We start from the raw sequence: 12420 nt of genomic DNA on the forward strand, positions 1-12420 counted from the left end.
TTAGGTGTGAGATGGGATGTATTGGAGAGGCCCTGCACCTTTGGGTTTGTTTATGACTTCTTCTGTCTTAGCCCAGAGTAAAGAGTTTTGCTCATCTGTCACAAAAGTTGTGGACTATGTTCTTGTTTGCTTCCTTTAGCTTATCACACATTTCCTCCTCACAGCAAAAGCACAGAAGTGAAATCTGTCTACATAACCCATTATGATTATATTATATCCAACCGCATAGCAAGAACTAAAACTTAACAAATGTAACTTGTCCATAAGAAATAAATATTTTGCTTGAAAATGTAAGTGTAAAGTTCATTTATTTTTCCCCTTCTTACATGTTGTGAACACATCAGAATGTGACTATGTGCATATAAACAACACTTGGGAAGACACATCCCTCTCCTTATCTTTCAGAAGTATTGATTTGTTGAAAAAGCAGCAAACAAAAATGAAACTTCAGTTTCTAGACGTAATGCATATTCATTCAGACAACACCCACAATTCATGGTTTGACAATAAATCATATGTTACACTGTAGCCATTCTGTAATAAACCATGTGGTTAATGATGACTGTTCATTATAGATGAAAGTAATTTATTTGTAAATCACTGGGAATGCAAAAAAAAAAAATAAAACAACCCGGTTACTAGACTACAGGTTTTTAAATTTCATCTTTCTCACACACATATATTCTGCTATTCCCTCCGTGTGGAGATTTAAAACCAAGTAGAGAAGAATGACTGAAAAGGGCTATAGTTATAGGGCGTGAACCTGACCCTTAGAAGAGCTTTTGAATTACTTGTGCCTTGTCATTGTGGTTGGTATCAGTACTTCATATACTCTAGTGCTCTAGTCAGTGACTAATTTTAGTAGCTGCCATATTTTAAATTGGGCCTGGGCTGAAGGCCTAGCAAGATTGGCTTCAGCTGCCTACGGCTGACACAAGCCGACACACAACCACACGGGAGGCTTAGCCTTCGTCTCCTTAGTAGAAACAACCACAGAAGTTCTGACACAGTTTTGATGCTCTGTTTTTTTGGCTTGAATAGCCGAGGGAATAGCCGTTGTACATAACTAGGGTCTAGGGAATTTGGGAACAAGACAAAAAATCCCCTGTGGCCTGAACTGAACCCTCAGGCCATGAGCTACTTATTTCAATGCTACTGTTGCCTTGGGGAAAAGTAAGATCCTACACAGACACCATTGAGTTGAGGTGATAGCCATAGATCAAACCTGCCCTGGTTGTCAAAAAAGGCAAGAGTACAGGTAATTTTAATCCTAAATATATAACTATATAGGGCACTATTCTACATTTTTGCAAAAGTGTAAGGACTAACACCACAAGGGAAACACACAAGTGAACACTGTCCCCCAATATGATACAGAGGCTTGCGTGGAAATCTGAGAACAGATTTATGGGGCATGGGTGGGGTAAGAAGAAAGGGAGATGATTCAGTTGTGCAAGGAGAAATCCTTGCACTAATGCTTTGTTGCAGTCTCGTTGCTAAGCAACAACGTGCTGAGCTCACCGGAGTGGGAAGCCAGCCAATCAGAAGAGTCTCTGAGGTGTACTTATTTCAGATATTGAAGTCAGATCCAGTGCTAGATCCAGTGACAACCGGGCATGGAAATATTTGAGAAGCCATTTTGAGACACATGGCGAAAATAAAACGCTTCTCTCGTTTTCCCAGTCTTAAGTTCAGTTTTCCACATTTCCGTATCAGTTTGTATTTTTAAAAATCATTGGTATTTTCGTCTGAATTTCTACTAAGATACCTATTTATACTGCAAACTACACTGTGACCCTTGCATGATGAGCAGTATATAAATTTAATAAATAGAACATATATATATATATATATATATATATATATATATATATATATATATATATAATGTAAAGCAGTTTTCCTTAAGTTTTTTGTATGTTATGGTCACTAAGTAACTTTATGCACACTTTAGCTGAGTATATGCATTTTTGTTTACTTTACAAAAGAACAGCACCGCAAAAATTGGAAAAGTGCAAATTTCAAAAGGTATCTGTGTTCTGGTTCATATATTGTTCCAAAAAGTGGGTGCCTTTAAATGTGAACTGAGTGGAATTTCTCTTCCAATCCTAGATGAAAAGCTGGCTATACATTTCATAAATAAATGAATTAATATTTCCCCTAAAAATGGTTCAGTCTTTAAGAAGACATTCAAGGGAGAGCTTGCTATAAATTGTTACTTTCCAGATTTTAACTACTACCCTAATAACATGGCTGTTTCCCCTGGTAATATGGATTAACACTTCAGCAGTAATTTAGTGTTTTATCCTCATAATGAAACTTTAATCATGAAGCTAAGTTTCCAGCATTGCATCCAGGACATCATAAACTTCCTAGACAAGTTGTGTTCACCATCCATCTTGGAGAGCTGGACTGTGTCCAACCTTTGTCACAGTTCATCGTGAAACCTTGAGTAAACCACTATTTTCAGCCTCAGTTCCCCATCCAACAAATGGGAGTAAAGGTTACCTATCCCTCATAATCATGATGGAGACAACCCCACTTTTCATATTAAAACGTCCCTTAAGTGGTATTCAACTAAATTTTACTCAGAGTATACCCATTGAAATTAATGAACACCAATGAGCAGATTTTGGTGGGCCAAAGCAGGGTCAGCCCACCAATGAGGCCAAGTGAGGTGACTGCCTCAGATGGCAAGATCCACAGGTGCAGCAGATCCCGATGCCAATCTTTCTTCCCCTAGAGTTCCTGATGTAGATCTTCACTCGTCTTTTCTTCCCTTGCAGGGAGCGGAACACCATTTTGGGGTTCGCCTCAGGTGCCAAAATGTCTTGGGCTGGACCTTATCCAGAAGGTTCCATGGGGAAGGCAAGATTGGTACCAAAACCCACCTCCTTTCCCCCATGGAAGCCTTACTGCGTCCAAGGCCCTTCCATGAACAGAAGGGCACCACGGTTGCAGCCAACGTCTTATCTCTGCTTTCATTTTCTGAGAAGCGGGGAGGTGGACTGCAAAACACCACCCCTCTTGAACATTCTGCTGTTTGCAGCACAGTTTTTATTCTTCTTTGCTAGGTCCAACCTCTGATCTCTGATCAAGGATTATCTCCAATTTATATGAAATAAACAAATGACTTCGTTTGCATCGGAACATGCTTCGTTTAAGTCATCCTAGAAGCAATGTGGGACGCAGGTGGCGCTGTGGTCTAAACCACTGAGCCTCTTGGGCTTGCCGATCAAAAAGTTGGCAGTTCGAATCTCCACGACGGGGTGAGCTCCCATTGCTCTGTCCCAGCTCCTGCCAACCTAGCAGTTCAAAAGCAGACCAGAGCAAGTAGATAAATAGGTACCGCTCCAGCGGGAAGGTAAGTGGTGGTTCCATGCGCTCTGGTTTCCCTCACGGTGTTCCATTGCACCAGAAGCTGTTCAGTCATGCTGGTGACATGACCCAGAAAGCTGTCTGTGGACAAACGCTGGCTCCCTCGGGATGAGTGAAAGCGAGATGAGTGCCGCACCCCATAGTCGCCTTTGACTAGACTTAACTGTCCAGGGGTCCTTTACCTTTATTTTTTTTAGAAGCAATGCCTTAACTTCCTGAGATTCCTGCAATGCAGGCGGTTGGACTGGATGACCCTTGGGGTCCCTTCCAACTCTTCAATTATATGATTCTATGAACTTTCTTCAGAAGTGCTAATCACTCTGACATGTAAAGGCTTTATTAAGTCAAAATAATATATTCTTCCAGTATAATAAGTCCACCTGGTATGCAACCAGCTTACTTATTTGACCTGTAGATAGACAGTTGAATTTGCCCTTTTTTTGTTCGCAAGGAGGCAAATGGATGGTTTGGCTGGACTGTGACTGGAAGAGCCCATTACTTAGTTGACTCTTTATCACAATTAGCTAATAACATCTCTATTAACACACCCACCCACATGACCCCATTTCTTTACTCTCCCACTTTTTTAAAAAAAAGATACCTAAGGCATGAACTCCTTAGTAGCATCAGATACAATCCCAGTCCCCCACACAACTATACTTTCTGGAAAAAAACCTGGTTGCTTGTTCCTCAGCATGGCCTCTCTTTCTAGTGCCAAAATTAGCATTGTCAATCAGGCAAACAGGTGGCCCATTGCACTAAGCGGACATACAGCCCTTTTTGCTGGGGAAGCCAATCAGAAGTGGGGCCGAGGTGACAGAGGCAGACTTGTCAGCAGATCTGGGGTATAAAAAGCTAAACAACCATGTTAGCACTTCTGAGCAGTCGTGCATTCCCAGCCTCGCCTCGGGTGTAGGGATTGCAGGGAAAAGCAAAACTACACCGTCTCAACTGTGTAGTTTTGTTTTTTTCGGCTAGAGGCTCAACCATTCTCATGTTGGGATTGTTTAAAATCATACTCTGGATAAGGACGTCGTTTAAGGAACTTACGTTTGGGCGTAGCCCACCCAATTTAGGCACTCTTGTGCAATCAGGTGAGTGGCATGCCTGGGTTGACTGAGCTGTGTTTTCTATGTCAAGGAAAGCCCTGGTACAAAATGCATGTACTAGTAGCTAGTGTCTAGTAGCTTGATTTAAGGGGGCTGGGAGAAAAAGCATGAAGTCCTACATGATTCTTTTAAACGAGAATGCAGAAGTATAGATATCTTGGCAAATGAATTTTTAGGTCTTTGTAATAGTTGGCTAATATGTCTTTAAATGTGCTTGAGTGTGAAAAGCTATTTCATATATATATATATATATATATATATATATATATATATATATATGCCTATTAAAATGTCTGGTTAACTTTTAATGCTTCCAGGGAGTGCTCAAGGTTATATTACTTGCAGATAAACGGAGATGCTCCCAGAATAGCTCTGATAAAATGCACATGGCATCGGCTAGTCGCTGATGACTTTTTAAGGGAATCAGCTGCTGGGGTATCCGTTACACTGCAGATCTGGACCACTTGCCTGCTGTCAGTCAAACCCGGGGGTGGTTATTTTTGGAATGTGACATTTCACAGGCATACTTTCGAAATACTAATGATACAAAAGTCATATAAGATTACCGTTTGGATAAACAGCAATTTCCCCCCCTCTACATTAAGGTAGAGGGAAAAAACAAATTGGGGACTGAAACATCTATGCTATGGAATTAAGTCGCCTTAAGTAGCCTTTGCTTTCTTTCCTTTTAGCTCAGTTCTTTCTGCTTCAAGTAATGTGAGGAACCCAACTTGGAAAATGACGTTGTAAAGTCATCTAAATATTCTCAATTTAAGACTAAGCGTTGCAACGAATTCATGTAAAGGAATTCACTTGTTAGAAAGCTGGAAGTTTTAACTACGGTATTTAAGAAGAAAGGGGGCCATATACACAAAAAGGCAGCATGTTCATATTGCTATTATGAAGCTTTCTATTATTATCTCAATGGAATTCTGCTGCCTGAACTTACAGGCATAGGAGTTTTTAAGATAACTGAGAGAAATAGGCCTCCCATATGCCACTAGTAAAATCTCTGGTACCTCAGTTTGTAGTTTTGTGGGAATTCATTAAAGATATCAGAATACTGATCCTGCCTCTTTTATGACAAATCCAGCAGGCAAATAAATACAGAGGGATATTATAGGTCCTGCATACTGAGTTGAATTATTACATGGCTATATGCTTTTTTTATGTGGTTTGCCAGAAAGTGAGGACATTGTGTTTTACCAACAAATGTTTTAGGGGTGGGGTGGGGTCAGATTTTGCACCTTCCTGCAGTTGTTCAAACCATCAGTGTCAGTTATCTTATAGCCTAGCTCACATTTCACAGGGCTCCTCACTCTCTAACCTAGATTCAACTGTGCCGCTTGTATGTTTTTACAAGTACATTTTTATTCTGCTTCCCCCAACCTCTCCCCACAGAGTACATCTTTTGTATTAAAGGAAACTATCAAGCATTCTAAGGAGGTTCTTTTTAAAGACTTCTAAATTTCCACATAGACTGAAGATTTCCAGTATACTTTAATGGTCACTCATTTAAAGGCACGTGGAGTGGGGAAATGATACTAGCACTTTAGGGCAGTTTTGTGATTTTGAATAAAATCATTTCCTCCCACCCTCCACCCCTCCATTTTCACTTCTGGTTTGAGAAGGGCTTAAGGCAGAGCTTTCCAAATGGTGAATCGCAACACGTTTGTGTGTCGGCTGCAGTGTGTAGGTGTGTCGCGTGAACGCTCCCTGAGCTCATTCCGGAGCTGGAAAGGGCTTAGTTTAACCTCCAGTTTGCTAGTAAAGCCGGATTACTGTGTTGCAAAATGATGCGTGTCTGAAAAGGGGGTCACCGACATGAAAAGTTATGGAAGCTCTGGCTTAAGGAGTGCAGCAAATGTCAGATAATAAAGCAATAGCAGCATGAGATAGGAGGCTCTTAAGCAGCGTGCTTATTTCCATTTGGCAATATGGACTGTCCTTCCTTGGAGGTTTTTAAGCAGAGGTTGGATGGCTGTCTGTCATGGATGCTTTAACTGAGTTTCCTGCATTGTAGGGGGTTGGACTAGATGACCCCCCAGTGTCCCTTGCAACTCCATGATTCTATATGCAGCTCCCTTTAAGCCATTTGCAACAAGGGAGCTGCCTTCACCGATAGAGGCAGATACCAGTCCTCCTTGAGTATCCTTTTTTTCCTATCCTGAGGAAAACTTTAGCCCTAAGCTGAAATGGGGACTGTGCTAATCAGAGCTGTAGATAGTCGGGATAATTACAATGCATCAACCTCCATAAAATGCTGCTATTAGGGTGCGACTCAGTCAAGAATGTCATCAGCGGAAATCACTCCATAGGGAAGTGTAGGGCAAAGAGTTTCATGTCAGCTGGTTGTGCTTTCTATGCTCAGGACTTCAGAAGGATCGACGTCTCACATACACTTTTTATTTCCGTCTTTCTTTTCAGAGTGCCTTTAAAGATGTCAACCAAAGCGCCGACGTTCACGCAGCCGTTACAAAGTGTTGTGGCACTGGAGGGTAGTGCCGCAACCTTTGAGGCTCACATTAGTGGTAAGGCTTTTATCTCACAATCGTGGATTCCCTTTTCTTTTGCTGGTTTCTCCAAACACCATGGTCAAGGGGAACAGTGTTTCTCCTATGTATCAGATCATCTGAGGTGGGGGGTGGGCTTTCTTATACCTCCTCTGTTTCCATCCCACACTGGTCCCCTGCCTGCTTGCACCGGGGTGATGGCAGTGACTGACTGCACTAGTGGTGGCCCACTGAGGGAGGATCAGATGAAGGGTTTGATTATTAGGATTATCATCATCAACAACATCAGGGTATTAGGTGTCTTCATGGGGGTTTAGCTCCCCCTATGGCGCAAAGGCATAAAACGTCAAAGGCAACGTTGGTTCTTCCTCCACTGACGCCTCAGTTTGACACCACATGATTCTACAAGAACATCATGAGAGCCTGGTGTATCAGGCCAAAGGCCCATCTAGTCCAGTATCCTGTTTTCACAGTGGCCAACCAGATGCCTGTGGAAAAACCCTCAGACAGGGCCCAAACACAAGAGTACACCTGATTCCTGCAGCTTCCAGAAACTGATGTTCAGAAGCATTACTGCCTTCACCGATAGAGGCAGATACCAGTCCTCCTTGAGTATCCTTTTTTTCCTATCCTGAGGAAAACTTTAGCCCTAAGCTGAAATGGGGGAAATGGACTGCTTCAGGGAAGACTTTTCCTGTCAGTTGGTAGAGTGAGAAATATAGTTGTCAATGTACAGCAAGGCTTTAGTCTGACCATTCACATTCCTGTGTGGACTACTTTGCATAATTTATTTACCATGTAAAGGTTTCTCACACACCATGCATTTAAAGGACTCTTATACCTCTTTAACAGTTAGGGGGTGCTGAGAGGTGGGGGGGTTTTGGGGTGGGGGGTTTAATTCGACAGTATATACTATATACAGTCAAGGTGCACAACTGTGGAATACTTCAGTTAATTAAGTCCCTTCCTTCTCTGTGAGTTACAGTTTAGCAGATATAGAACCAGTTCACATCATGGTAAACTGATACTGCATAGTAAATAATGTACCCCAAACCAGTCTAAAGAGGGTTCTTTCAATCCTCCCTGCTTGCACTGGGAAGACACAAACCATGATCCTTGGATGTATGGATACACCCAAGCCAGTGTTTGTGGTTTGTTTCTCATTCTGAGAAAGTGCAGTTGGTTAGCCAAAAGCAAATTTTGGCAAAAGATCATGGTTTCCTAGAGTGAAAACTTAGAATAGTAGAGGTGAAAGGGAGTCAAACCATGATCTCTGGTTTGGATGTAATGGTAAGCCAAGATCCATGGTTTGTTGCCTCTGCACAGTAGCGAGGGAGAATGAAGCATGAAGAGGAAGGCACAATCATGATAAATATCTGTGGATAACAAGCGATGGCAGCAGGTCATTCTGGAGGAGAAAATAATTGGGGTTTTGATGCTCTGCATCTTTACTCAGAGTGGCTGTCCAGGAAAAGCTACTTGCTGACTAGAGTGGGTGGTGATGCAGCTGCCACAGGCTGAAATAGCTGGTGATGGGATGAATCGGCAGTAAGCTGGTTTTAGAAAGTAGAAGGGGAGCCCCACTGGATCACACCAAAGGCTGGAGTTCCATGACTGAATCCCTTAAATCTTAAGCTTCCACGAAATCATGCTCCAAAGTGGCCCAAATTCATCCAAGTCTCTGTCCACAAAGCCAGATTTCACGATGGCAGGTCCTGTTTTAGATGTGCTGCAAGCATTGCCAGGCCAAATGAGATCATGGTGCAGCTTATAGCAGCCCACATGTTTTAAAGTTAAGGGCCATATTACTGGAACTGAACACGATGTGGAAATACCCCATGACTCAGAATACATACCTTAGGTAGATCATAGGCCACACATTGGGCATAGGCAACATAATATATATTTATTCCCGTGCATGGCCAAGATACATGAGCCACAGTATAATAGCAGAACCAGCCTAAGATACATGAGCAGCCTTGCAAAGACTCGGTTATGCGCTGCTGGAAGTTTTTCCCCACAGCCCCTCCTGCAAAGTCCTATCTGTGTGGCTTCATTTCCCCCTGTGCCCCCATCCTTGCTTACTCTAATTCCTTCTTCTGAGCTAGAAACCATATATTTTGCAGTGTGAGCCAGGGCAAGGCAGGCAATCCTTCTTGGGACCGTTGATTTGTGCATTTGCCTGTGGGAATCTATATTGCCTAACACTTACTTGAAAGTAAATTCCATAGCCTTTATATCCAAAGGCTAAGCTTGAAGTGTTGGTGGCGACAGTCTCATGAGTTTAAACATGGAACTGTTTAAATCTCTCACACACAAAAGGAAAGAGGCATTTTAAACAAAAGGGGCATAGAGGGATGCTTACCTCTTTGCAGCCCCTCTGCCCAAACACCTTTTCTCTCTGCTGAGGTGACTTCTAGTATCAGAACTCAGCCATGGTGGGTGTGGCGATCTCTTGGTCACAGAAGCTGCACTCAGTGCTAGATTTATACACAAACTCAGTTTAACTGCAGTTTATGGCCTCTGGTTATAAGGGGCCTCTATATATAAAAAGAAATGGGTGGGATTCAGCTAAACTGTTGCATGCATGGAACCATGTTCCCTATTCTTTCCCGGCAATCCCTAAATCAGAAATGAAAGGTTTGGAGGAAGTCCCATTGTGCAAGTGGATCTTGTTCCTCAATTAGCACATTGCCCACTTAGTACCATATTCCACCAGTTCTGCTCATTAAACGTAAAATTCATTTCATATACAACAAACAGGCCTATTGCAAGATATACCATACGTTCTAGTTAAATTGTTAGTTTTCAGTTGCATTCTCGCTTATGCACCAGTGTATATGCATGCACAGATATTTATGATTTCTGTTGTCCTTTCTGTTAGAATGATACATTTTGTGTGTGCGTGTGACGGTCTGGGTCCTCTTAAACCTGACATACAGTAGTTTAGGACCTCAGCATGCCTTAATCTGGCCTTAGATGCAGTGAGGTATATCGTAACGGGGGGCGGAGGGCTTCTCAACTGAGCTCCTATTTTGCTGTCCGAGTCAAAGTAGGGTTTGCCTGGCTAAAATAGACCTTGAAGGGTGATAATTCCTGTGAGAGGTCTGTGGGATTGGTGAGAGTATGAAAGCTACTGGTGTTTGCATGGCTAGAATGTAGCCTATCATGTGTACCTAAGAGTCAAACCCATTGTGTCCCCCAGTTTTGCCTCTGGCCATGCCCACTATTTGCATGTGGCACCCAGAAGGTTGCACGTAAGAGAATGTGACTCTCGGTCTGAAAAATGTTCCCCACTCCCCATCTTATGGGTTAAGATTCCTTTTATCCCTCAAATTTATTCCATCTGCCACATTCACTGGACTGCTTGGTATATCAGTGAGACCAGAGCATGGTAGCACAGGCTGGGTGTATTTTCCTAGGCTCTCTGTATCACAGGGACAGCTAGTTTTCTGAAACCGTTTCTCTTCTGCTTGTGTCTCCAATCCAATCCTTTGCACAAAGTAATCTTATTGTTAACACTAACTCACATTGCAAGGTGTTGTAAATCCCTCCTTCCCCAAAGCCGCTCATCAGTTTGGACAGGGCTGACAGTGATTCAGGATTTGGGTTTCTAATGCACTAAAATCTGTGAGCAATTTTTATCTCTTGAAATCTGAGCCCCTAAATCACCAAAGAAGGATAACTTCGCACTTGCAATTCTTTCCCTCTTCTCTATAATCAGGCATTTAAAATTTAGTCTTTCTCTACCTATGATAATGCAAAACCGGACTACATATCTATATTTACAGGTCAAATATTAAAGTTAGGTTGTAAACTGTATATTAATGTCAGCAAATCGGGGCTTTCCCCCCAAATTATCGCAAAATATTATCTTTCAGACTACAACATAAAGCTGTTACTTTATTTATATTATACATCACATTTCTAAGTGATCATAGCACTTTTACATGCATCCGCTCAGTAAGTCTTGCAAAAATTATGTGATGTAGGGCCAGCACAAAACATTTTACCGCCTGAGGCAAAGGACAAAATGGTGTTCCATCTCCGCACCATTCCATATATAGAAGCCAATTGCGCTGGCCAGTTGAATCTTACTTCAGTACTGTTAGCAGGATAGGGACTCTAACCCTCCGCTGCTCCCGAGGACAGCAGCTTATACAGCAGGACAGGCCATATAGTACATGTATAGTTTATGTCCTCCAACAATGGAGAATGGTTGATGGTGCTCAGAAGGTTTCCTTACTCTGGCTAACAATAGGGCTGGCTTTAGCCAGAACAAGTATCCCTTCATTCCAGGTGGGAAGCTAAAGTTGACTGTTGCTTCCTTAAGATTACCTAGTATGTTCACAGAGAGCCTGAGACTTGAATCAGGGACTTCAAGTGTTCTAATCTTACCTCCTATGCTGCTGGATATGGAATTCCCTTATAATGCAACCACTTTATAGGGTATAGTGCAGATGTGCAAATAATTTCAACTCCTTCAGTTTTCTTGAGCTATCCCTTTTTAAAAAAAAGATTAAGCATTACAAGTTAAATTCTACTTGTCACCTAGGAAAGCTACCTTCTCATTGTCTGCATCTCAGCTGTTCTTTCGTTGAAAATTTAGATGGAAATATTGAGAGTTTATTATTATTAATTATTAGAAGGTGGAAAAGAAGATTGCCAGATGGCTCCAACTGCATAGACAGCAGAAATGAATATTGACATGTTCTGGCAACCAACGGCACAGCCAGCCTTGGTTTTCTCAAAATGCAATATCCTTCAAATCACATTCTTCTTGCCTAATCAGGATCTGAGGCCCTATGTCATTTGAAAACTGCATGGGTGACAATCAGTGATATTTGGCAACCTTATTAACAACACTAACGCTTTAACTGTCTTTCTCCTGCTAAAGGTTCCCCAGTTCCTGAGGTGAGCTGGTATCGGGATGGTCAGGTTATTTCTGCTGCAACTCTGCCCGGTGTGCAGATCTCATATAGCGATGGCCGCGCTAAACTTGTGATCTCCGCCGTGACAGCCGCTAACAGTGGAAGATACACCCTACAAGCCACCAATGGATCTGGACAAGCAACTAGCACCGCTGAACTACTTGTAACAGGTATGTTGCAATTAGGGGAATATCAACAGTTGGCACTTTCCTTCTGACACCTGCCAACCCAGTGAAATGACCCACAAATACTACTTTTTAGAAGCATGAAATTAAGAAAGGCGCAAGAGATCAACACCATTAAGCAAGCTGCTTCATCTCCTTCCCCACTTCTAAATCCTACTCTGTATTCAAGGACTACATCATTATAAGATTATTCATATTTAGTTTACCCCTTAATCCTAAATACTTTTGCTTGGAAGTAAGGATCAGTCAACTATAGGATACATGAGGCCTGCACATGATGTCCCCAAGATGCACATGTAAATCA

General features: G+C 42.1%; 1 protein-coding gene across 1 annotated transcript in view; it reads left to right on the forward strand.

Annotated features, from left to right (window-relative positions):
- The first annotated feature begins 4271 nt into the window (after nt 1–4271).
- Nucleotides 4272–12420, forward strand: part of TTN (titin) — a 292385-nt gene continuing 284236 nt past the window's right edge. Inside the window, exons 1-3 of the mRNA XM_053410245.1 lie at nt 4272–4472; nt 6915–7018; nt 11898–12101. Of these exons, the coding sequence (XP_053266220.1) occupies nt 6928–7018; nt 11898–12101 (295 nt within the window). The 5' untranslated portion in view covers nt 4272–4472; nt 6915–6927. The remainder of the gene's footprint in view (nt 4473–6914; nt 7019–11897; nt 12102–12420) is intronic.

Source organism: Podarcis raffonei, chromosome 1, assembly GCF_027172205.1.
Source record: "Podarcis raffonei isolate rPodRaf1 chromosome 1, rPodRaf1.pri, whole genome shotgun sequence".
NCBI lineage: Eukaryota > Metazoa > Chordata > Lepidosauria > Squamata > Lacertidae > Podarcis > Podarcis raffonei.